At 44.4% G+C, this 21,850-nt stretch overlaps 1 protein-coding gene across 1 annotated transcript in view; it reads right to left on the bottom strand.

The window, feature by feature from the left end:
• The window catches only part of Mthfd1l (methylenetetrahydrofolate dehydrogenase (NADP+ dependent) 1 like), a 192,652-nt gene that overhangs the window by 141,122 nt on the left and 29,680 nt on the right, over positions 1–21,850 (bottom strand). Inside the window, exons 8-11 of the mRNA XM_015996812.3 lie at positions 18,420–18,531; positions 8,826–8,917; positions 6,971–7,068; positions 3,647–3,820 (exon numbers count right to left, since the gene is read on the bottom strand). Coding sequence (XP_015852298.1) covers positions 3,647–3,820; positions 6,971–7,068; positions 8,826–8,917; positions 18,420–18,531 — 476 coding nt within the window. The remainder of the gene's footprint in view (positions 1–3,646; positions 3,821–6,970; positions 7,069–8,825; positions 8,918–18,419; positions 18,532–21,850) is intronic.

The raw sequence follows: 21,850 nt of genomic DNA, 5'->3' as shown, positions 1-21,850 counted from the left end.
GGCCATGTCTAAATCTCGGCTTTATTTCTAAAATGGACAAGCCCCAGATGGAGTATATCACAGCCACTTCATGAGGGGAAAAAAAATGCTTCATGAATCTTCCTTTATTATCAGATAACACATTTCTCCTGAGATCCTTGGATCTTATCCTAAAGGGTCTGGAGATTAAACCCAAGGCCTCACAAACGCTAAGAAAGCAGCTCTGCAACCGAGTGACAACTCCCATCCCAAACCTTCTGAACTGGACCACAGCGAGAAAACTCAGTAAAACCCACCAAGACTACGCAAAGCCTGGAGAAGCGAAGCAAAGCCATGTAGCAGATACATTATTTTTAATTATTTTCTTTAAAGCGTGTGTGTGTTTCCTTAGGGAGCCCCTTTACTTCAAGTGCAGGTGTGCACCCCCTTTCCCAGCTCTGAGATGCTTTTAAATACCTCAGTGTCCAAAAACGTGCTTACTCATCGCAAGCTGGCATCAAGCATACTTGCCTAGAAGCAACCTTGACTACAAGATGCTCCAAACTCAGACCCAGGAGTGGAGGAATGGCCACGCCCCTCCCACCTCTCCTTTCAGCAGCAGGGCCTACAGAGTACCTGCAGGTAGGACCAATATCTCTAAGCTCAGGTCTAAGGACGTAGGGTTGGGCTCTGAGATTAGAAAGGAACTTGGTGAGTACAAATGCTGGCAGCCTGAGGGCAACATTTAAGCCACAGATCCTGGAGGTACTACACCAAGTTATCTGGAAAAAGAAAAACTGTCTTGAACAAGTGCAAACTTGTCATTATTCCACCAACAAGATACGACAATAAATATTTGCATAGCTCTTGCACTGTATTAACTACCATAGGCAATCGAAGAATGGCTTAATGTTTACAAAATGATATGTATAAATTATATACAAATACTTCGACATTTTACAAGAGGGGCTGGGACTTCATATTTTGGTGTCCCCAGGTCCCTGGAACCAATCCCCTGCAGATACTAAAAGTTCACTGCAAATGATTTTTCTTCTAGAGAAGCTTCGTAAGGAGACAAATGCACAAATATGGATGTCCAGGGCTATTCATTTTAGCATGGTTTACAGTGATCTCAAACTTGAAAACAGTGGAAATGTCCATCAGTAGGGGAATAAACTCTGGACCATCCCTGTCCCGTTGTCAAGCCGTTTTCTCTCCTCAGTACACTAGAAGAGTTAGAAACACTCTATACTAGTGATGGTGAGGTATCTTAACACCTGTGCCCCACTGAGAACAAGGAGCTGGAGACACTGGAAAATAATCCAGATATATAATAGAATGCTTACCCCATGGCCACAAAAACAGTAAATGTGCACTAGCTCATTCCAGAAGTGTGCCACTGAGCACATTATGGGATGACCTCACTTAAAGAAGGACTGATCAGTGTGAGACCACCCTGACCTGAGGATCTGTTTCCCCATGGGTGGGAGAATTTGTGATATTTTATTCTCGTGTTTATTTTCAGTATTTAAAAAAAAAAATCTTATAGTGAGACTACATTATTTTTATAGCTGTCTTAGTTTGCCTTCTATTGCTATGATAAAACACCATAAGACTAAAAACAAGTTGGGGAGGAAAGGGTTACTTCATTTTACAACTCTGACATCATACTCCATCACTGAGGAAGCCAGGGCAGGAACTCAAGGCAGGAACCTGAAGACAGGAAGTGAAGCAAAGACTATGGACAAATGTTGCTCGCTGGCTTGTTCAGGACTGCCTGGCTCAGGGGATGGGGGAGGGACTGCCTATAGTGAGATATACTCACCTATAGCGGGGTATACCCACCCATATCAACCATCCATCAACAAAACAAAACAAAACAAAACAAAAAACAAAAAAAACAAAAAACAGCCTACAAAAAAAAGAGCTATCAATCTGTCAATCCTGTCGGTGTCCGGGCCGAGTGAGGTTTCCCGTGTTGCGTACAGGCCAATATGATGGGGGCATTTTCTCAATGGAGAATCCCTCTTCTTAGATGACCCTAGCTTGTGTCAAGCTGACAAAAAACCAAACCAAACCAACCAACCAAACAAACACAAAAAAAACCCCTCAAAGCCAACCAGGACAACAACCAACAAAAAGAAAGCAGAAAGCTATCACATGGATAGGTAAGTAAACTGAAATTAACTAGGAGACGAGTCCATAGCTAAGACATGCCTCTGGCTGAGACAGAAATGGATTGTGTATCTCAAGCTTCATCTACCTACCTACCTACCTACCTACCTACCTATCTATCTATCTATCTATCTATCTATCTATCTATCTATCTATCTATCTATCTATCTATCATATCCATCTCCATCCATCCATCCTATCTATCTATCCATCCTATCTATCTATCTATCTATCTATCTATCTATCTATCTATCTATCTATCTATCTATCTATCTATCTATCTATCATCTCTCTCTCCATCTATCCATCATATCTACCTATCTACCTATCTACCTATCTATCTATCTATCTACCTATCTATCTATCTATCTATCTATCATCTATCTCTCTCTCCATCTATCCATCATATCTATCTATCATCTATCTATCTGTCTACCTACTCTCCTACCTACTTGCCCACCTACCTATCATAGACAAGTCAACTGCACAAAATGGCAAAACTACACAAGAACTTATGTCTCTTGATGTTCTCTAATGTCACAATGAATAAATAGTTCAAATCCCTGATTGTCTACTTCAGCTAGCAAATGTATTTTTAAAAGAAAACAACAACTGTCCCCTTTCACACAAAGTACCGATTTATTTTTCATATAAGAGTCAATACAGTTGAAAATGGCCCAACCTTAGTTTGAAATGTAATGAGGTTGTGTAAGGTCCACATGAAAACGAACCCTCAAGGACACTAACAAAAGCGTGTGCATTTCACGATGTATCTTAAAATATTATTTGGAAGTAGAATACGCAGCAGCACACTTCTCAAAGCCCTTACTCGGTCCAAAATTATGTGCTTCTAACTGTTATTTTGATTTTTTTTTTATCATGGAAAATGGAATTTAAATGTCCAGGACAGCTGGACAGCTGGGAATGGTCATGAATGCCTGTAGTCCCAGCACTTAGAAGATAGAGAGGCAGGAGCATGAAGGGTTCAAGGACATCTTGGGCTACATAACATATGACTTGGTGGGAGAGAGAAGCCCAGAGAGCAGTATTAAGTACAGGGTAAGAAAAAGAAGGCCCTGGGGGCTGGGAGTGTAGTTCAGCGGTACAGCACTTGCTTAGCATGCATGAAGCTTAGCATGTTCTCCAGCACTGTTAAAAGAAGCCACCTCACTTCTGGTTTGACTGGTGGTGTAGTTCAATGGTAGAGCCCTTGCCTATAGCATGACGGATTCTGGGTTTGAGCCCTAGCATGTCCAATTTAAAAAATAAATTAAAAAGTCAAACAGCCAAATTAGCAGCTTGTTCCTCTAGATACAGAATAGAGATTAATCTGTTCCGGCCTGGGGGTGAGGAGCCTTACCTTGTAACAAGCAGAGGTTTGTCGATTGAAACAAAAAGGGACAAGGACAAAACTGAGAACACTATGCCCTTAAGGGGCAGGTGGACAGAGACAAATATGGAAGACAGTTCTAGAAACATGTCTCAGTATAGTCATTTTGTAGTGGAGGCTTACCCGGCAACCAAGACGTATTTTCCATCTTTCTGATCCTTTAACCTCTCCAGCAGGGACAGACGGACTTTGGCTTTGCTCTTGCCGTAGATTTCAATTTCATCTGCAAGCAATCCTATCTCCTTGGCAAGGACGTCCACAGCTTTTGGAGTCTGTCCTCTTGAAATCTCGATATCACTGGAGGGGAAGAAAGAAGCATGAAGGAGGCCGTCGCCTCAGCTTAGGTGGTCGATGCTGGAGGGAAAAGCATCCAAGCGCCCCGCCAACCATTAAATCAACCCAATGGCTTTGCGGTCCCTTTTCCCAGGCAGAATTAAACACAACTGCTAACAATTAAGATGCATGAGAAAGTGACTTTTCCCTCCCTTTCTTTTTGAGATATTATTACAGAACACTTAACCAAGATCCTAGAATGGCGTCAGGCACAAAGATACGCCCCCCACCCCCCGTGTCACACGGAGAGAGCAATTGTGTGTTTTGCACTATGGCTATGGTAAACCCATCATTGAGCACAAAGCTCCCTGAGGCAGGGGAGGACCGAAAGGCCACCACACGATGCTCTCCCACCTGGCTAGCCAAAGCGTCTCTTGGCTATTCAGAAATATGGAAATGCTGCCCGGCGGTGGTGGCGCACGCCTTTAATCCCAGCACTCGGGAGGCAGAGCGAGGCGGATCTCTGTGAGTTTGAGGCCAGCCTGGGCTACCAAGTGAGTTCCAGGAAAAGGCGCAAAGCTACACAGAGAAACCCTGTCTCGAAAAACCAAAAAAAAGAAATATGGAAATGCTATTTTGTTTTATCTCCTTCCATATTTTCTCTCTTACCCATTTCCAGTCCAAAAATAATACTTAAAAATACTTCATTAATTATGTAATAGCTCGTGAGAGGATGCAGTACCCGGTACTCAATCTCAGACTGAGGAGAGTCAGGACCTTCATCTGAAGGGTGGCTGGGCACCAGACTTCACTATGAGGCGAGTAAACAGTTGTTGATATTACAGCGGCCCTCAGCACCACCGTGTATACTGCGGACCACAGAGAACACTGCTGTGGCCGATATGCCCAGACATCTCTCTTATTTGGGGCTAGCCTGTCTATTTATCCCACTGAACATCGGTTTAAGAGGCACACCGACGGCACTTATTCCCGGAGCCTTGAGCATCGCATGTAAGAGGACAACCGCTTCCTGACCGTCCCTGGGGCACAGTGGTCTTGGAGGGAAACAGGAGACCACCCTCACCGCTAAAGGCGTCTCCTCAGCTGTAACTGTTCACTGCTGCTGCTGCTGACAATCTGCTCAGCCTCCATACGATGCTACAATTCTCTTTAGACAAGAGGACCAGGGCAGTCTGACCTTGGTATAGGAGATAATAGCCAACAAACCCATCCTCACTGCTCCAGAGGGTACCAGAGGGAAGCTGGGAGAAGAGAGTGGTGTCTTAGGCCAGTGTAGGCTGAACTCTTGGCTTCCTGTCAGGCGATTCCCAGGTCACGGCCATAGCTCTTTCCATGTCCCTTGTCACCCACCCTGAGCTTCTGGAATCTTCTTTTATCTTGTCTTCCTAGCTATTGCTTTTTTCCTTTTGTCATTCTGGAAACTGAGCAGCTAAATCCTGGAGATTTTCCATGTCTCCCCCTTTATTACCCGGGGAGCCACAGCGACATCAATTTTGGTTTTTGTTTGTTTGTTAGGGGACCTGGGTGGTCTGAAAACACTCAGTCTTCCTGCTTTATTATCTCCTATGCTGGAGTTACAGGCTCATTTCAATTTTTTAGTGATTTATAAACTATACAGTCTGCCTTCCTTTTCCCAGTGGCTCTAGAAATCACATTTGGCTCAATAACTAAAGCAGCCCTCCCTAAGTAGAATCCACTCTGGAAGAGTTTGGTACACAATGAAATGGAATTTATCTTAATAATAAATAAATTATATAAATAATAATAATCATTATTATTTTTAGCTTTCTGCAGGTACACTTTATTGGTGTGCTTATAAAAACCAATCAAAAAAGAAGATATGTTACAAAATTGATTGTACCATGATAGGGATGAAGTTATAAAGAACAGCATTCCTCCTAGGAATTTGTGTTAATGCCTCAAAGCAAGCACATATATGATATAGAGCCTATTGTGAAGATAAAAGCAATCTCATGGGCACGCTTAACCAGTAGACAGCTGGCTACCTAAGAGAAAAGAGGTCAATTCTGAAAGCCACTGGTAGCTGGGTGTGGTCACACATGCCTGTGATTCTAGTACTTGAGAGCCAGAGGTAGGAGGGTTACCTCAAGTTTTAGACCAACCTGGCCTACAGTAAGATTCATTTCTCCTTATTACCTCCCCAGGAGAATTCATAACCAAGTGAAAAACTCAGGCAGTTACTGGAGGTTTTAGCTACTCAGCACTCTGTACATCTCAGCATTGCTGGATGGGATGACCTGGGGCTCGGGCAGCATGAACCTGGATAAAGTTGTGTGGCCAACTCACTGGGATGAGGCGGTCAGCGGTGACCCTGGTTCAGATGTCGTATCACACACTAAGATTATAGCCTGTAGTTTGTATTTCAAAATTGTACAAAGAGACTATGTAACTCAGGTCCATTAAGATGCTGGGGAAAACGCCCATCCCGATCACCATGATGTCTTAGGGGACAATCCTGAAGAAAGTTGAATGCAGCTCCCATGTGAATGTAGTTATCTTGTTGGGTCATTTCCCCTAAGACTAGAAAAATATCTGCCTGTTGCACTAAGTTGGTCCACATCCTGGGTGTTACTAGTCCTGGTCAACACTTGCCAAATGCTGCATAACCCATATTCTGTCAAACATAAAGACAATGCTTTCTGCTCAGTGAGGAGAAACAGTTTGTATGTATCCATTTAATAAAGGACACGCCATTAAGATGCAATGAAATGATATGCAATCTTAATATTGATCGAATACGGTAAGCATGTTCATGACTTAATCAGGAAGAACTTGTGATAGAAATGGTGTCTCAGCTTGGTGATTAGAGGGAATTATCTACCACCAAAATCCAAATCCTGGGGCTGGTGATGTAGCTCAGCGCTGCTTAGTATGCACGAAGTCCTGGCTTTCATCCCCAACACCCAAGCATTGCATAAAACCGAGCGGTACACGAGTAGAATCCCAGGCAAGGGGATCAGAAGTTCACGGCATCCTTGGCTACCCAATGAGTTCCAGATCAGCCTGGACTACGTGAGACCATGGAACAAAAACTCAGAAGCCCCGAGTTAGGCCGACTGTCTTTGACGGACGAGAGCCCGGCGTCCCTCGAGTGAGCCGCCACCAGTACGAGCCGAGTGCGGTGTCACCGACCTGGGTACAGGAGAGAGAGGCTGAAGCTTCAAGCAGTGGAGTCTCCACCTCCGATGCTGCTGCTCCCGGAGCCACCTCCTGCCACTGCTGATCATGTTCTTCAGGAGAGAGAGAGAGGGAAGAAGACCAGATAGAAGTCAGGGCGACGGGCCACTCACATAAACTCCAGGAACACTGTGGAGGGGGTTCCAAAGCCAAAGGAATCCCAAAGCAAGATACTTATCATAGAATATAAGCAATAATGTGACTGACATGCAATTAGCCTTGCAGATGGGCTTGTAGATATATGCACTGTTAAAATAGCTTAACTATTCACACAAAAGATACCAAGATAATTATTTTGTACGGATTTTTTTTTAAGTTTTATTTGTGTGTGTACATGAGTTTATATATGGAGGCCAGAGGCTAACGTCAGGTACAGTTTCTTCTATTGTTCTCCAAATTACGTTTTTATAATTAATCCATTAACTTTTATTATATGTGTATGGGTGTTTTCCCTACATGTATCCTCTATGCACCATGTGTACAGGATGCCTGGAGAGGCCAGAAAGGGGTACTGGATCCCCTGGAAATGGAGTTACAGATGGTTGTGAGCTGTCATCTGGATGCTGGGAATTAAACCCAGGTCCTCTGTAAGAGTAGCCACCTAAGGCTCTTAACCATTGAGCCACCTCTCCAGCCCTACCACCTTAGTTAGGAGACATGATCTTCCACTGAACCTGGAATTATACCGTCTTCGCAGCAAGATATCCTCCTGCCTCTGTCTCACGAGTGCTGGAATTACAGGCTCACAAGACTGACCCCAGCTTTTTGTGTGGGTATTGGGAATCGAACTCAGGCCACTTGGCTTGCGGACCAAGCACTGGATAGACCAATCTCTCTCTAGCCCCTTGGATGGCTTCTTCATTTCAATTAGAAAAGAAAAAATGAAGACAACATAAGCTGGCATGAAAGATGAGCTTGGATGCCCAGCTTCCAAAATGTGTGATGCCATTCCCAATACAATTCTTTCGCAGCCAGTTGAAACGTACACGGAAACCGAATTACTCAACAGTGATACACGTGCATCAGTATGCATGTGAAATTAAGATAAACAGAGGTAGCCCTGCAGGCTCTGGCATCCTCAGCATGCTCACTACACATAGCTAAGAGCCGGGGACTTCAGGGTTTACACAGATGATGGTGGCTGGAAAAGACGCCTACAGACTTTTCAATAGCCCGATGCGTTTTCCCTCTAAAAAGGCCAGGTGATATGCTTCTAACAAAAGCAAAAAAGTGGCAACATGTGATTTCCGAAAGCACACTTCAAAACACATCCTTTGCTCTGTTTTGGGGTCACTCACAGTTAGCTGCAGCAATGCAGGCAGCCCTCTGGAGAGGTCCACGTCATGAGGAATGAAAGAACCTACTCAACAGCCAATGAGGAGCTCGGGGTCACGTGTCAAAGCCATGTGTGGCTGTGCTATCTTGGAAGTGAATTCTCAACCCTTAACCAAGCCCTGGATGACATCTTGATTTCAACCACATGACAGGCTTCAAGCTAGAGCCATACACCTAGCCAGCTCCCAGGTCTCTGACACGGGAAAGCTATGAGACAATGCCCCCTTTAAGTTTTGAGTTGCTACATTTGGGAGGTGACGCATTATACAGACAGTACTTCCGGTATCTGCCATGCACACATCATGTGATGGTAGGCAAGTAGAAAGCTCCTGTGAGTCCCCATTTCCTCACATCAGAAGGTCTTGACCCCAGGTGTGTGAAGTGTCTAAAACTGTACCTGACAGGCAGGAACACTTGGAACACACTGGCAACTACTAACAAGACACCCAAACTCAAACGGCCGTGTCAAACAAACCTGTATCCGCAGAGCTGCAGCAAGGAGTCTCAGGTTCTCTTCTGCAACGAGTCCGTCCACCGGGACCCCAGGAGATCCACCTCTCAGCTTCCCTGCGAAAACATTGAATAGGAAAAGGCTTACAGCATATTGTCACTTATAAACAGCTGCTCTTTGTGAAAAATCCAGCACACCGAATCATGGTGCCCATCAGGTATTGTCCAAGGAAGTTGGGAGATCAGGGAATGTCTATAGGCAAATGACCTCTGGCACAGCCTTGAGGCTCTCACTGGGGGTTCTTTTGTATTTTATATCAGAGAGATGTTGACGTCCACTTAAGTTGTTAACCAGAGATAAATGGAGGCAGGGTTTAAAAAAGCACACTGCTTGGGAGATATCTCACACTGAAGGACATAGAAACAATCTAGGCAGTCTCTTCAAGCACCCCAAGTGTCATACAAAAACAAATACTTAATTAGCTGGATGTGGCCCTGTAAACCTAGCACTTGGAAAGCGGAGGCAGAAGAATAGACAGTTTGAAGCTATCCTAAGCTCATAGCAAAGTCTGGGCTACATAGCATTATCTTTCCCCAAGAACATAACTACAAATCAACAGAGATATAAATATAATAGTAACTTAAGACAATTCTAGTTGGGTCTGGTAGCCTGTAATCCTAGTTACTCATGAGACTGAGGCAGGGGTACGTACTACAAGTTTAGGGCCAGTCCGGAGAAGATTGTCAGAGTTTGTCTCAAAATTAAACAGCAAAAGGACTGGAGATACAGCTCAGTGCTAAAGTGTTTGCTTAGCATGCTTGAGGCCCTGGGTTCAATGCCCAGCATCCCTGTCATCCCCTCCCCCCCAACCCAGTATTCATGGTAGAGGCGGCACAGCCTGCAACAGACCCCAGACCTGTATCAGATTGACACCTCCACCTCCAAACCAGCCTGGCTTTGGGTTGTTAGTTGCTAAGGGTAAAATCAACCTCTCAGAATTGTGTGGAATGAAACGTGACATGGTCCACAAAGTACGCGCTCTGGAGGATGCTCATTTTAACTATCAGATGTACTTGCTAGCTAACGTTTGGATATCTGATACAGTGGGGCTTTGGCTTCTTACAGGAATCTGTAACCTTTACAGTAGAACACCAGAGAAATAAATAGAAGAGAGTTTACTTGTGAACACAAGGCACAAACAGGAGGAAAAAACACCTAGAGGATAAACCTAAAATCTGTGAAGAGAGCAAGCTTCCTTTGGTCATTAAAAAAATAAAAACGTACTGTCAATTTATCTATGTAAAAAAATATTCAATTCAAATACAATCACATGTAGTGAATAGCAAGCAATATGACAGAATCAGAAGACATACATACAACTTGCAGATTATATTTTCAAAGTAATAACTTGGAGTCTTGTTTTGTTTTTGTTTTGAGACAGGGCCTCACCAGGAAGCGAGACAGGGCCTCATCAGGTATCCCTGACTGGCCTGGAACTCACTACATATGTACAACAAGCTAGCCTCAAATTCACACAGATCTGCCTGCCTTTACCTCCCAAGTTCTGAGATTGAAGGCCTGTGCCACTATTCCCAGCATAACTGCGGCATTTCTTTCAGGGTGTGTGTCTATGTGTTCACAAGTGAGTGTGTTTATGTGTATGCTCAGACACACATGAACCAGAGGCCGGGCTTTGGTGTCGGGTGTCTTCCTCGATCACTGTTTATGGAGGCAGGGTGTACTGCTGGATCTGGAGCTCGCTGACTGCTAGGCTAGCTGGCCTGCTTGCCACAGGGATCCCCTGGCTCTGCCTCCAGAGCTGCTGTGTCCACCCGGCTTTCCGTAGGAGATGGAGATCTGAACGCTGGTCCTGACGTTTTAGTGGAAAGCGCTTTATCCAATGAGTCACCTCCCCAGATCCATAGATTTGTTTTTTTTTTTAATTATCCAAAGAAAATGCCTGCCATAGAAATAGGACCTAATGTCCATCAAAAACTATTATGGTTCAGGATATTAACTTCAGGGGCTATCTGGTGCTACTCAGGGTCTGGGGTGTCCCCAATGCCCACATGGAAAGGGCTGGTTCCTCAGTCTATGGCGCCATTGGGATGTGTTGACATTTTAGGAAGGTGGTACTAGTGGGAGGAAGCTGGGCCACTGGGGTTATGCCCTTGAGACTCCAGATCCTTCCATTTCCTGTTTGTTTCCCTGCCAGCACCCCTGCCTTAGGTACCGTCCTGCCACAGGCCTAAAGCAACAGGGTTTGGTAATCCTGGCATCAACTCCTGGAAACCATGAACCGAAACAGACTTTCTTCCCTGTCAGTTGATTTTTCTTTTTTTCTCGATAATTCCCACAGTAGTAGAAAGCTGACAGACAGCCCTGGTTTTCAAATTTGGGGGGCACCCATAAGAATTCCACTTTCCCCTCTTTTAGTTAGCAATTATAAAATTTACTAAAAGAAAACACACATGTACAATGCTTTGACCTCTACCCTCTCTTAGAGGGGGAAAAATTGCAATGCTTTTAAATTAAACAATTTTCCTCTGTTTCTGGACCACTCGACTCTTAAATTATCGACTCTGCTGACAGTCCTTTGCAAGAAATTGCACAAAACACTTAAGAGTACGTGTTTCATGATGTTTTATTGTCAAATGCATTAAGGGTGTTGGAAAACCATATCCCCCCATGTATAGTTTAAAGATTAGCAATGCTTCAGCTCCATAAATCACATCTAGGCAGGGGACAAGAGTCAAAGGATGGGAGAGATTTGTTTTGCTTTGTTTTAACCACTAGAGACCTGCTCTTCCAATCCCGTCCAACTACTATGGAAAAGAGGAGCGTACTGCTTGTTCTCCTGTCTTTAAGCAATGGACAATTAAGACAGCTACATTCCAGGGGCTGGTATCCATTTGTAAATGCATGTTCCCAGAACATAAAGGTCACAGTTGCACAGTAAAGAATTCTTATCACTTTAGGCTCTTGCATAACACAGGACTCACAAAGAGAGACGCTATGCTGCAGTTCTGAAAAGCTACACAATGGCTGCTATGTCCAAACCAGCTCGTTAACGACTTTCAGGCATGATGAACAGTGTGAAGAGCAGGTATATGCAAAACAAAGCACCTTCCTTCCTTCTAGCCCCGAGGACAGCTGCTGGAAGGGAACTAAATCTAGAGGAGAATACAACGCCACGATTGGACCAGACGTCGTGAGGAGTTTGTGGGAGACCGCAGCAAGAATGACTAGAGGGAGGAAAAGCCTGGGTGGAGGGAGCTGTCATTCTAATGCTAACAGAAGCCTGTGACCAGTCAAGCCTTCCCTTCTGCAGGGACCCGGCTCTAACCGCAATTTACACTCAATTAATGACACTCAATAAACACCAAAAGATGCAGCTAAAGCTGTAGGTGTCAGGGCGTCAGATCTGCTCACAGAAGCTGGGCAAGTCGACTGTGTTCACACACAGGGCTGACCTTAGCCTTTTAGGCACAGTGAGTGGACAAAGGCTTGCCATCTAATTCACACATACTAGACAAGTGTGTTATTACTAAGTCACAACAGGGCTCTTCACAAGCACACACACACACACACACACACACACACACACACACACACACACACACACACACACACACACACACACACTTTACAAGAGTCTTACAGAGCCCAGCAGCTCTATTCTGGAAGTGGGTGTCTAAATTTCAGCAATGCTTGGGGTATCATTTGCTTTGCCTTCTATTAGATTCAGATAAAACTATGGTTTTTTATTTTTTTGTTTTTGTTTTTTTGGTTTTTTTTTTTAATGGAAAAATATGGTAGGGTCAGAGGAGACTTTTATTTGATTCTGTGTACTTAATTTTTGGGCAGATTTGCTTTTATAAATTTTGCATTCTTTCTGGAATAGGGATAAATATTGAGACGAAATGGACTGCAGAGAATCTGAAGCCATTAACATGGAGGGGCTCAGTGAAGCAGGAATACATTCTCAGTGCATTTTTATGCTAATGAGGCTTGAGAAAGGAAAGTGCTGTTTCAGTACCCTCAGGTGGGAAGGAAGGATCCCACCTGGAAGCTGTCCTCAGGCTGGGTATCCATGCCTACAGCGGGTCCTGTCCCAAAGCAAGGATGGATCTTTTCACTTCCCACCAAACACTCTGATTTAACTCACGGCGTCTCCGGGGCAAGTCGCTTTAACAGATGGCATCCCATTTATAACGTTTTAAAATGATGAGAACCAAAATTGGTGCAAAAAGAAAAGTCAAGGCTTCAGTGTTAGGCTGCTACCCCTTGAAGTCAGAACAGCCCCTTCCTGGACTGTCCTGGGATGCGTGACAGACCATAAAGTTAAGACAGCCTTCCTCCCTCACAGCTCCCCCACCTCAGGACCTGGCTTTGCCGGTGGACCACCTTTCTATTACCAACCTATGAATCCACAGTCAACTCTTTCATGGTTTTCCTTTCTAGGATGGCAAGCGACTCCAAAGCCAGAAGAGCTGAACATTGGGAACGAATGCAGATAATCCTTAAACAAAACACCGAGCTGTCGTTAGTTTTTCCAGTTCCATACACTGAATTTGAGGTGAAATGGCGACACACAGGGCAGGAGCCAGAAGGGAGCCTCTAGTGAAAATTCATGAGGGTGCCCTCCAGAGCGGTCACCATCATTTCAACCATTTGGATCCCACTATCAAATCACAGTGTACAATACTGGTCCTTTTTTTTTTTTAAAAAAAGAATGTGTTATAGGCCGGGTGGTGGTGGTGGTGGCGGCGGCGGCGGCGGCGGCGGCGGCGGCGGCGGCGGCGGCGGCGGCGGCGGCGGCGCACGCCTTTAATCCCAGCACTCGGGAGGCAGAGCCAGGCGGATCTCTGTGAGTTCGAGGCCAGCCTAGGCTACCAAGTGAGCTCCAGGAAAGGCGCAAAGCTACACAGAGAAACCCTGTCTCGAAAAACCAAAAAAAAAAAAAAAAAAAAAAAAAAAAAAAAAAAAGAATGTGTTATAAAGAAATGAAAATAACATAAACATTAGAATTACCTTATGTAACTTTGCAACCTCTAAGACCAAATTGAGGAGGAATTAAGACACTACATGCATAATCTAAATGGCTTTTTTTTTCTTTTGAGAAGGCTCTTGTGTATTTCAAGGCTGAGCTCGGACTTCTGGTCCCCTGCCTCCACCTCCCCAGGGCTGGGATTCCTGGTGTGCGTCACCACATCAGATGTTATGCCAAGGTGGGGGTTGAACTACATCCCCAGCCCTGGCTTAAATCCTTTTAAAGGTAACCAACTGAAAATAGTGATAAGTAATAAATAAAGCAGTTGACCTTATAGCCAGAACACAGAACGCAGAATTTCTGGGTCTAAATTCCACATATTCAGTTCATCTAATAGTGGAATGGAAGACCTGGATAGTCAGGTCTAACTGTTCTGAGCACAGCTTCAGGGACATGAGCCATCAGGAAACTGTCTCCTAGGGTTAGGTATCAATAACGTCTCTGCAGAGTTGTGGTACCACAACCTCCCAGGGCCTGTCTACCCTGGGGAGTCGGTGGAGCAGCATGATAACGATGAGAATGAAAATCTCATTAAAGATCCTCACCTTTACCCAGCCAGTGTATTAAAAAAAAATCTGACCTTGAGTTTAAACAAAAGTACTTCTCTCTTTAATAGTGATTCCAAAACAATCTACTCATTTGTTTCAAGTGGCAAGATTATGAAGAAAGAGCAGGAGGGAAGGGACCTTTCTCCAACTTCCTCAAAGTTAAAGTCTTCATAGTCATCTACGTCACTACATGAGAACTTCTGACCATTTAGACTGTGCTACAACCATGAGCGGCACTTGAAATGGCCATGCATCGTACCAGCATACTGTCCTGTCAGCCCTGCGTGTGAGCAGGACAAGCTCCAGGAAGCGTCTCTATTGCAGGCACAGTACAGGTCTGGGGCGGTGCTCAGCCCCTGGTGGTCAACACTCAGCCTCTACCCAGTGCTCGCTATGGGGCCAGGCGCTATCTCCTTCGTGTGACATTCCAAAACCAACAAGAAAAGTATTGCAAAGGGACCAGAGAAATTTAAAATAAACTAGCTGCAATTATTCTACCTACAGAATAATTAAACCAATATAGAAGAAGGCTTGTAGTTTTTTTATGCTCTCCTAAGTATTGAAACACTGTAACTTAATGTTTTTTAAGAGAATTTTTAAATTATTCTTAGAGAATTTCATATATGTACATAATCACACACCAACTCCTCAATAAAACCTAATTTTTTTTATTAATTATTATTATTATTGCTTGTTTGTTTGGTTTGAGACAGGGTCTCACTATGTAGTCCTTGGGTGGCCTGGAGCTTGGTATGCAGACCAGGCTTGCCTAGAACTCATAGAGATCCATCTGCCTCTGACTTCTGAGTGATGTGATTAAAGGTGTAATATCTTTAGACATAGATTTATCAAAACCAAGAGCTCTAAAAGAAACATTAAAGAGTTTTCCTTACAGAAAATGTATCATTTTGACATATCAGCAGAGACTAAAGACAGCCCAAAAGAATACTGAAGTATATTCTGGTTCCAGCTAGAATGGTACCAAAACTGTTCTCAGTAAAAATGCTAACAAAAACCAGCAGGTAAATATTCTTGCAAAGAATACAAAATCACGAAAAAGCGGAAGGAGGGGTATTATAACTAAGTTTCCTCACCTAAGATGCTGAGCTGAGTCTACCACAGCCATCATTTATGGGTTAGATATTTTCTCAGGGGACAAATAAATATTGCATGCATGTCTGGGGGGAAACATGACATGTAGTTTATGTGTTTTTATAGCACACGGGATCGCAGTCAGAACTTCACACAGGCCAGACAGGCCCTCTACTCTTGCGGGCCGCAGAAATATATCATAAGAACTCAGCTGGTTATGGCAAAGTCACTACCTGGAGGGATCAGGGAATTCCTCCAGAGGAAGCCAAATCCCAAGGAGTTTTTGGTGTTACTTGGCTTGTTATATATCAGCTGTATTCTGTTATGAAAATCATGTGTGCCTTCATAGTTTTCCCAATTGACTTTCCCCTAAGAAGGACTAACAGTGTAGACTGATCACTCTCTGGACATACACATTCCAGGTATTTGGAGAACAGCCTCAGGAAAGGCTTTCTCTGGAACCAGTTATCTCCCTTAGCCACTTTCAAGGACTACAGGAAACACCACCCAGGTGGACGCCCAACTGCCAAAGACTAACAATGATAACAGCCCACCTGAAAGTCTCCTGACTTAAATTCCACAAGGAGACACCACCCAGGGGGGCGCCCAACTTCCAAGGACTAACAAGTGATAGCAGCCCACGTACAAGTCTCCTGACTTACAGTAAATTCACAAGAGGACGCCGCCTAGGCCAGGTGGACACTAAGTAATAGTTTTACACAATTTAGCTTAGGCCCTTCTTTCTTACAGCCTTACTAACTTTATAGACCTCTAACTACTTACCTAACCACTTCTAGGAATATTTAGATAAACTTCTGTGCTAACAGCTATGCTCAGCCAGAACTCCCAGTTCAAACCTCCCTGTATCACCAGAGGCATCTAGCTGTACACAGGTTGCCTAGAGACTGAGCACACTTTCCCCCACCCTGCAGTAAACGGCAGACAGCTTGAACAGATAGGAGCCACAGGAAAAAATAAGACAGTTTTATTTTCTCCCATTGACCTAGCAACTTATAGATTTTTAACATCCTTTACCAAACACATTTAAGGTTATAGTTGTGCACGTAAGATCCCTCTTCTTAGATGTTACCCATATTTAGCCTTTAGTTAATTCATTAGTCACTTCCCCTTTGGGTCACAAATGGTAATTAACAACTAGTGCCCCTCTTTGTAATTCTTATCAACCCTCCATTTGATCCTGATAGCGGACAATCACTGCCTGAGGAAGTTCAGGCTGAGTGTCCTGGGTGGAGGGGAGGATCGTGATTTTGGGGAGATATATAACTGTAAAGCAGAGGACAGGAGGGGAGAAGAGAGAAGAGAATGGAAGAACGAGATGGGTAAGAACTTGAGAGGAACAAGCTGAGATGGGGAAGAACTAGATTGAAGAGCTAAAAGAGAGGACTAGAGGAACGAGATGGAAGATGAGGAAGAGCCAGATGGGGAAGAACAAGATGAGGAAGAGCCAGATGAGAGAGAAGGAGACAGGAGAGGAGCTGATAGGGGAAAGAACTAGATAGATGAGAACCTAGAAGGGACAGAACTAGATGAAGGAATTAAGATAGAACATAGAGGGGACAGTAGATAAATATAGAGAGAAATCAGGCAAGAAAGGAGCTAGACATGAGAACAGAACTGAAGCTGTGTATAAAGGATGTTATGCCAGAGGAATTAAAGCGAATGGATCAAAGAACTCTGAGTGCGTAGACTGATTTACCGACCCTAAAGATTCTCTGCTGGTTGATAGAGCCTTCTGCGGACCCTGGGAGGGGACTATCGAGGGGCTGGACCCCCATAGTCCTCGTTACTCTACCACTGAGCTACATGCCCCAGCCTCCACACAGCATGCACTTTATTTTGCTTAATTTTTAAAAATTACATTTATTTATTTATATACACGTGTGTGAGGATGTGCATGCCGTGGATGTGCTTTGTGTGTGTGGAGGTCAGAGGTCAACTACATGGAGTTGGTTCTTCCTTCCACAAGTCGGGCCGGAGGATAGCATTCGGGTCGTCAGGCTTGGTGGCAAGCGCCCCTACCCACTGAGCCCACCAGCCCAGCCGCTCCTGTTCTCACACAGGACTGCACCTCTGCCTGCTCCATTCCTCTGTGTGCTTTTAAAGCCAGAATGTTTCAGGGGTCCCCGGGAGGGGAACTCGGGAGACACAAGGCTCATCTCCATTCCAACCCTCCGCTTTTCCCGATGCCTTTTACAGAGACGCTGCCAAGAATCTTTGGCAGGAAAGCCGCCGCCATTTCTAGTCTACCACATGCATATCCAGATTGTCTCCTTGAGGCCACAGGTGTCAGGTCTCTCAGATACCAGAGGTCAGCAGAGGCATGGGGGTGGGGGGTGGGGGGTGGGGGGGCGCACCTCCATTGACATCTTGGTCTCTCTGCTCACAGCATGAAGCTGGTATCAGAAAAGCCCAAAGGTGGGCACATCCACAGTCCAATTGCCTGTTCTGCACACTCACACTGGCAGCAGGCAGCATCTCAAGAACACGTTGTGGGGGTTTGAAAGAAAATGACCCCCAAAGGGAGTGTCACTATGAGGACGTGTGGCCTTGTTGGAGAAAGTGTGTCACTGTGGGGGCTTTGAGGTCTCTTTTGCTCAAGCTTCCCTCAGTGTGACTATCCGTTGACCTGCTGCTTGCAAGATGTAGGACTGACTCTCAGCTCTCAGCACCATGTCTGCCTGCCTGCTGCCATGATCCCCCTTCATGATCATAACGGACAGAACCTCTGAAACTATAAGCGAGCCACCCCAATTAAATGTTTCTTTGTAAGAGTTGCCATGGTCACGGTATCTCTTCCCAGCAATATAAAACCCTAACTAAGATACGCATTCTCTCCTGAAGAAGCAAGGTGATCATTTCCCCCAACAGCATTGGCCCCTGCCCCACCGAGGTGAAGCTATTTACCCGACAAGACGTCATGGAAGCAATTGAGAACGGTGGTTCCTGATGGGATCCACGCAGCAGGGATCTCTTCTGGCTTAGGCGAGCCTAAGACCACAATGTCTGCCTCTTGAAGCTAAAAGGAGAAAAAGAGAGAAAACCACACACATTAATCTATCGCATAAAGACATGACTAACTCCTGATGTCACATGACTCCAAAGTAACAGACAATTTTAATAAAAGAGTCTGAGTTTTGTTCTAAACTGTGGCCCTGGACTAAGACCCTGAACCAATAAGCATATCTCAGTATAAGCAGAATACGACTCACACATCTTTAATTTATTTATTTTTTGATGGTTTCTTTCAGACCTTTTCTTTATTCTTCTTTCCCATTCCCTATTCTTTATTTTCCTGGTGATTTCATTCCTCTCATTCTTGATGTTTTCCTTCTAACTCTCATTCTTGATGCTTTTCCTTCTCACTCATTTTAACTCTATTCTTTCCCTTACAGCTTCTATACAGAGGCAAAATCTTTCAGGTAATATAAAAATTACAATGTGGTTACATTCTGTTTTTCAAGTGAGTGATTACAACAACTAACCCATCTTAGAAAGAAAATGGAACTTTAAAAACATCGTCACGGCAGTCACCTCAGTGTATACGCTACACACGTCTTAGTTCCATGTACCACCACTCTATAGATTAATCATGTTCAGAAGGAAACAGAGGATTGGGAAATCAGCTCAGTATGTAAAGAGCTTAAGTGCAAGTGTGAAGACCCAAGATCAAATCCCCCCAAACTCACATATAACCAGACCTGGTAGTATAGCTGTCAGGTGGTGGAGGAGAATTCCCCAGAAACTGGTGGGCCAGGCAGACTAGGGCATGCATTGGCAATAGATCAAAGAGATCCTGTCTCAACCAAGGTGCAAAGTGAGCCCCTGACCTCCACTCACTTTCTGTGGCCTCACACTTGCACAAGCATGCACATGCCCTCACATACATGTACACACACACACACACACACTCGGGGAAAGAGGGAGAGAGACTTGAAAAGAAAGCGAAGGAAATAGGTATCTCTGCTGAAACAATTGCCTGTGTAGCCGGTCTTCCTGCTCTGCACTACGTGGCCATGACACAGTTAAACTGCACCGAGACTCGTGGAGCCAACATCTCCAGGAATCTGACCAGTTCAAGCTATACATGATCTCTGCAGACAGATCTGAAGAGCAGCTAGAACTTGTGGGTGATGTTATATGTAGGGGAAACGTGTTCTGGTGGGAAACGCGATTGTAAACATCTGTTTCAAAAAGCCATTCCTCATTTACATACTTAAATGACTGTCATAAATCCAACCACAGCAACCCTCGAAGGAAATGCAAATGTTTAAGGCTGGCTCCAGAGCAGCAGATAAGAAACATCTTTTTGCTAGATCTTCCTGCCTGAGGACAGCGAAACCAGAATACGTTAAAAACACTTCTTGAAAGGATGTCTAGAAGAACAACGCTGAAGTGTTCATTTTGGGAAAAGCCAGGGACCATAGCTTTGTACTGGTCCCCTAAGACCCCTCAGATTCCTGCACGTGGTGTCTTTGATACAATCCATTCTTTTCATTACCTATAAATCTTGAGTTTTATTCCGGTTCCTTAGCTACGTACATACATACATTGATAAAGCGGCTGCGCTAAAAAGCAATCAGGGGGCAGTTAATGTCACACGGAGGGGCAAAAACCCCTCCCTTCACCATGACCACAGTGTAGATGCTAATTCTTTCTGGAAAGAAAAAGGGCTAGATGCTTAGATCAATAAATAACCTACCGAGGAGGGGGCAAGCTTTTAATGAGCTCAAATTCAAGGAGAATTATTGTCTCCCTGGCTGCTCTTGCTCCCCTCTCCCCACATGGGAAAGGCCCTGGCCAGAGCCTGGCTTGAAACTTTACCTCATAACAAAATATTGCTTTCTCTGTGGAGACTAGTGTAGCAGAGCTCAGAGGGAACCACCCACTCCCCAGGCAGAGGACCAAATGTTAAAACAATAGTAAGACACAGATACAGGGATATTAATGTGGATCACGTGGGGTACAGTGTGGTTTAGGTAACAGGAAAACTATTCCAGCGATACTCATTGGGGGTGGGGGTATCAAATATGGAGGGAAGGAAGAAGGCGGATGGGATCTGGAAGGTTGCAGGCGAGTTTGGCTTTTTCTGCCTAGCAAATGCAATGCATTTAAAGACGGAAGAATGCAGCAAGAACACCCCCATCATCCTGACTGGAAGTGACACAGTAGTTCTCCAGCAATGTACTTTGGAGGGGAATACATAAGGGTCTTCCATTTGATGGATTAAAGCAGGAACAGGTATGACAAGACAAAATTAAACTAACCCCCTCACCCACAAAAAGAAAAAAAAAAAAACAAAGATAAAAACAAAACAAAAACCCAGTAGATGGGCTGATAAGCTGACTCCATGGGTAAAGGTTCCTGACACCGAACCCGAGCCCGAAGATCTGAGTTCAAGCCCTGGTGTGAAATGACTCCCACAGGTGGTTGTAGTTTTTTGAGCTCCACATGCATGCTGGGCCATGTGTACCATCGCCCCCACCCCCCTCCACCGGTAAATAAATAGAAATGCAATTTTTTTTTTTAAGTTGAAAGTTTTACTTGAAGAACTTTGCTTTCTGGTACCCGAGAGTTAATAAACCTTGCTTTTGAATGTTACCAGCCCAGCTAAGAATATGAAGTTGGAATGAAGAACTCTATTTAAATAAACAAACAACACAAAACTCAACAGATAACTGCTTTCACCAGCAGAGATACACTTTTAAAAATGATACTGAATAGTGGGACTAAATGAACTTTAGGAGTCTTCATCGAAAATGCTCACTCACCTCATTTATTTTTTATTTATTTATTTATTTATTTATTTTTAGGTAGCTGGGGGTATGATGGTAAATACCCGGCCCCTGCATGCAGATGTTAGAACTGAGGTCTTCAGGATGGGGAGACACAAGGCAAACCACTGAGATACGAGGAGGAAACGGTTAGTATTCAACAGCTCCTTACTTTCCTCCACACCGCTGAGATCTATGAGCATTTAATGTCTGGATGGACATTGTCCCCTCAATCCACCCACTGTCTCTCTCTCTCTCTCTCTCTCTCTCTCTCTCTCTCTCTCTCTCTCTCTCACTCACACACACACACACACACACACCGAACAGAGGGGTACAGAGGGGACGGGAGGACCCACCACACGTGACGTTTAACTTCTAGCCAAAGGGGGTACATTAGGCTCAGTGGCATTACAGATCCTATAGTACTCCATTCTATATAGATTCTCCACAGTGCTTTGAAAGGAGAGAAGTGTCCATGAACATCCTGTGTAACATGGAGGTTCCTGGACTAGCTCTTAGCTTCATCCTAAAAAGAATTCCACATTTGTTCTTTAGAAAGTGTCA

The sequence above is a fragment of the Peromyscus maniculatus genome, chromosome 16 (assembly GCF_049852395.1).
Source record: "Peromyscus maniculatus bairdii isolate BWxNUB_F1_BW_parent chromosome 16, HU_Pman_BW_mat_3.1, whole genome shotgun sequence".
Lineage (NCBI taxonomy): Eukaryota > Metazoa > Chordata > Mammalia > Rodentia > Cricetidae > Peromyscus > Peromyscus maniculatus.
Note: the sequence above shows the minus strand (reverse complement) of the source record. Positions and strands in the feature narration are given on the sequence as shown.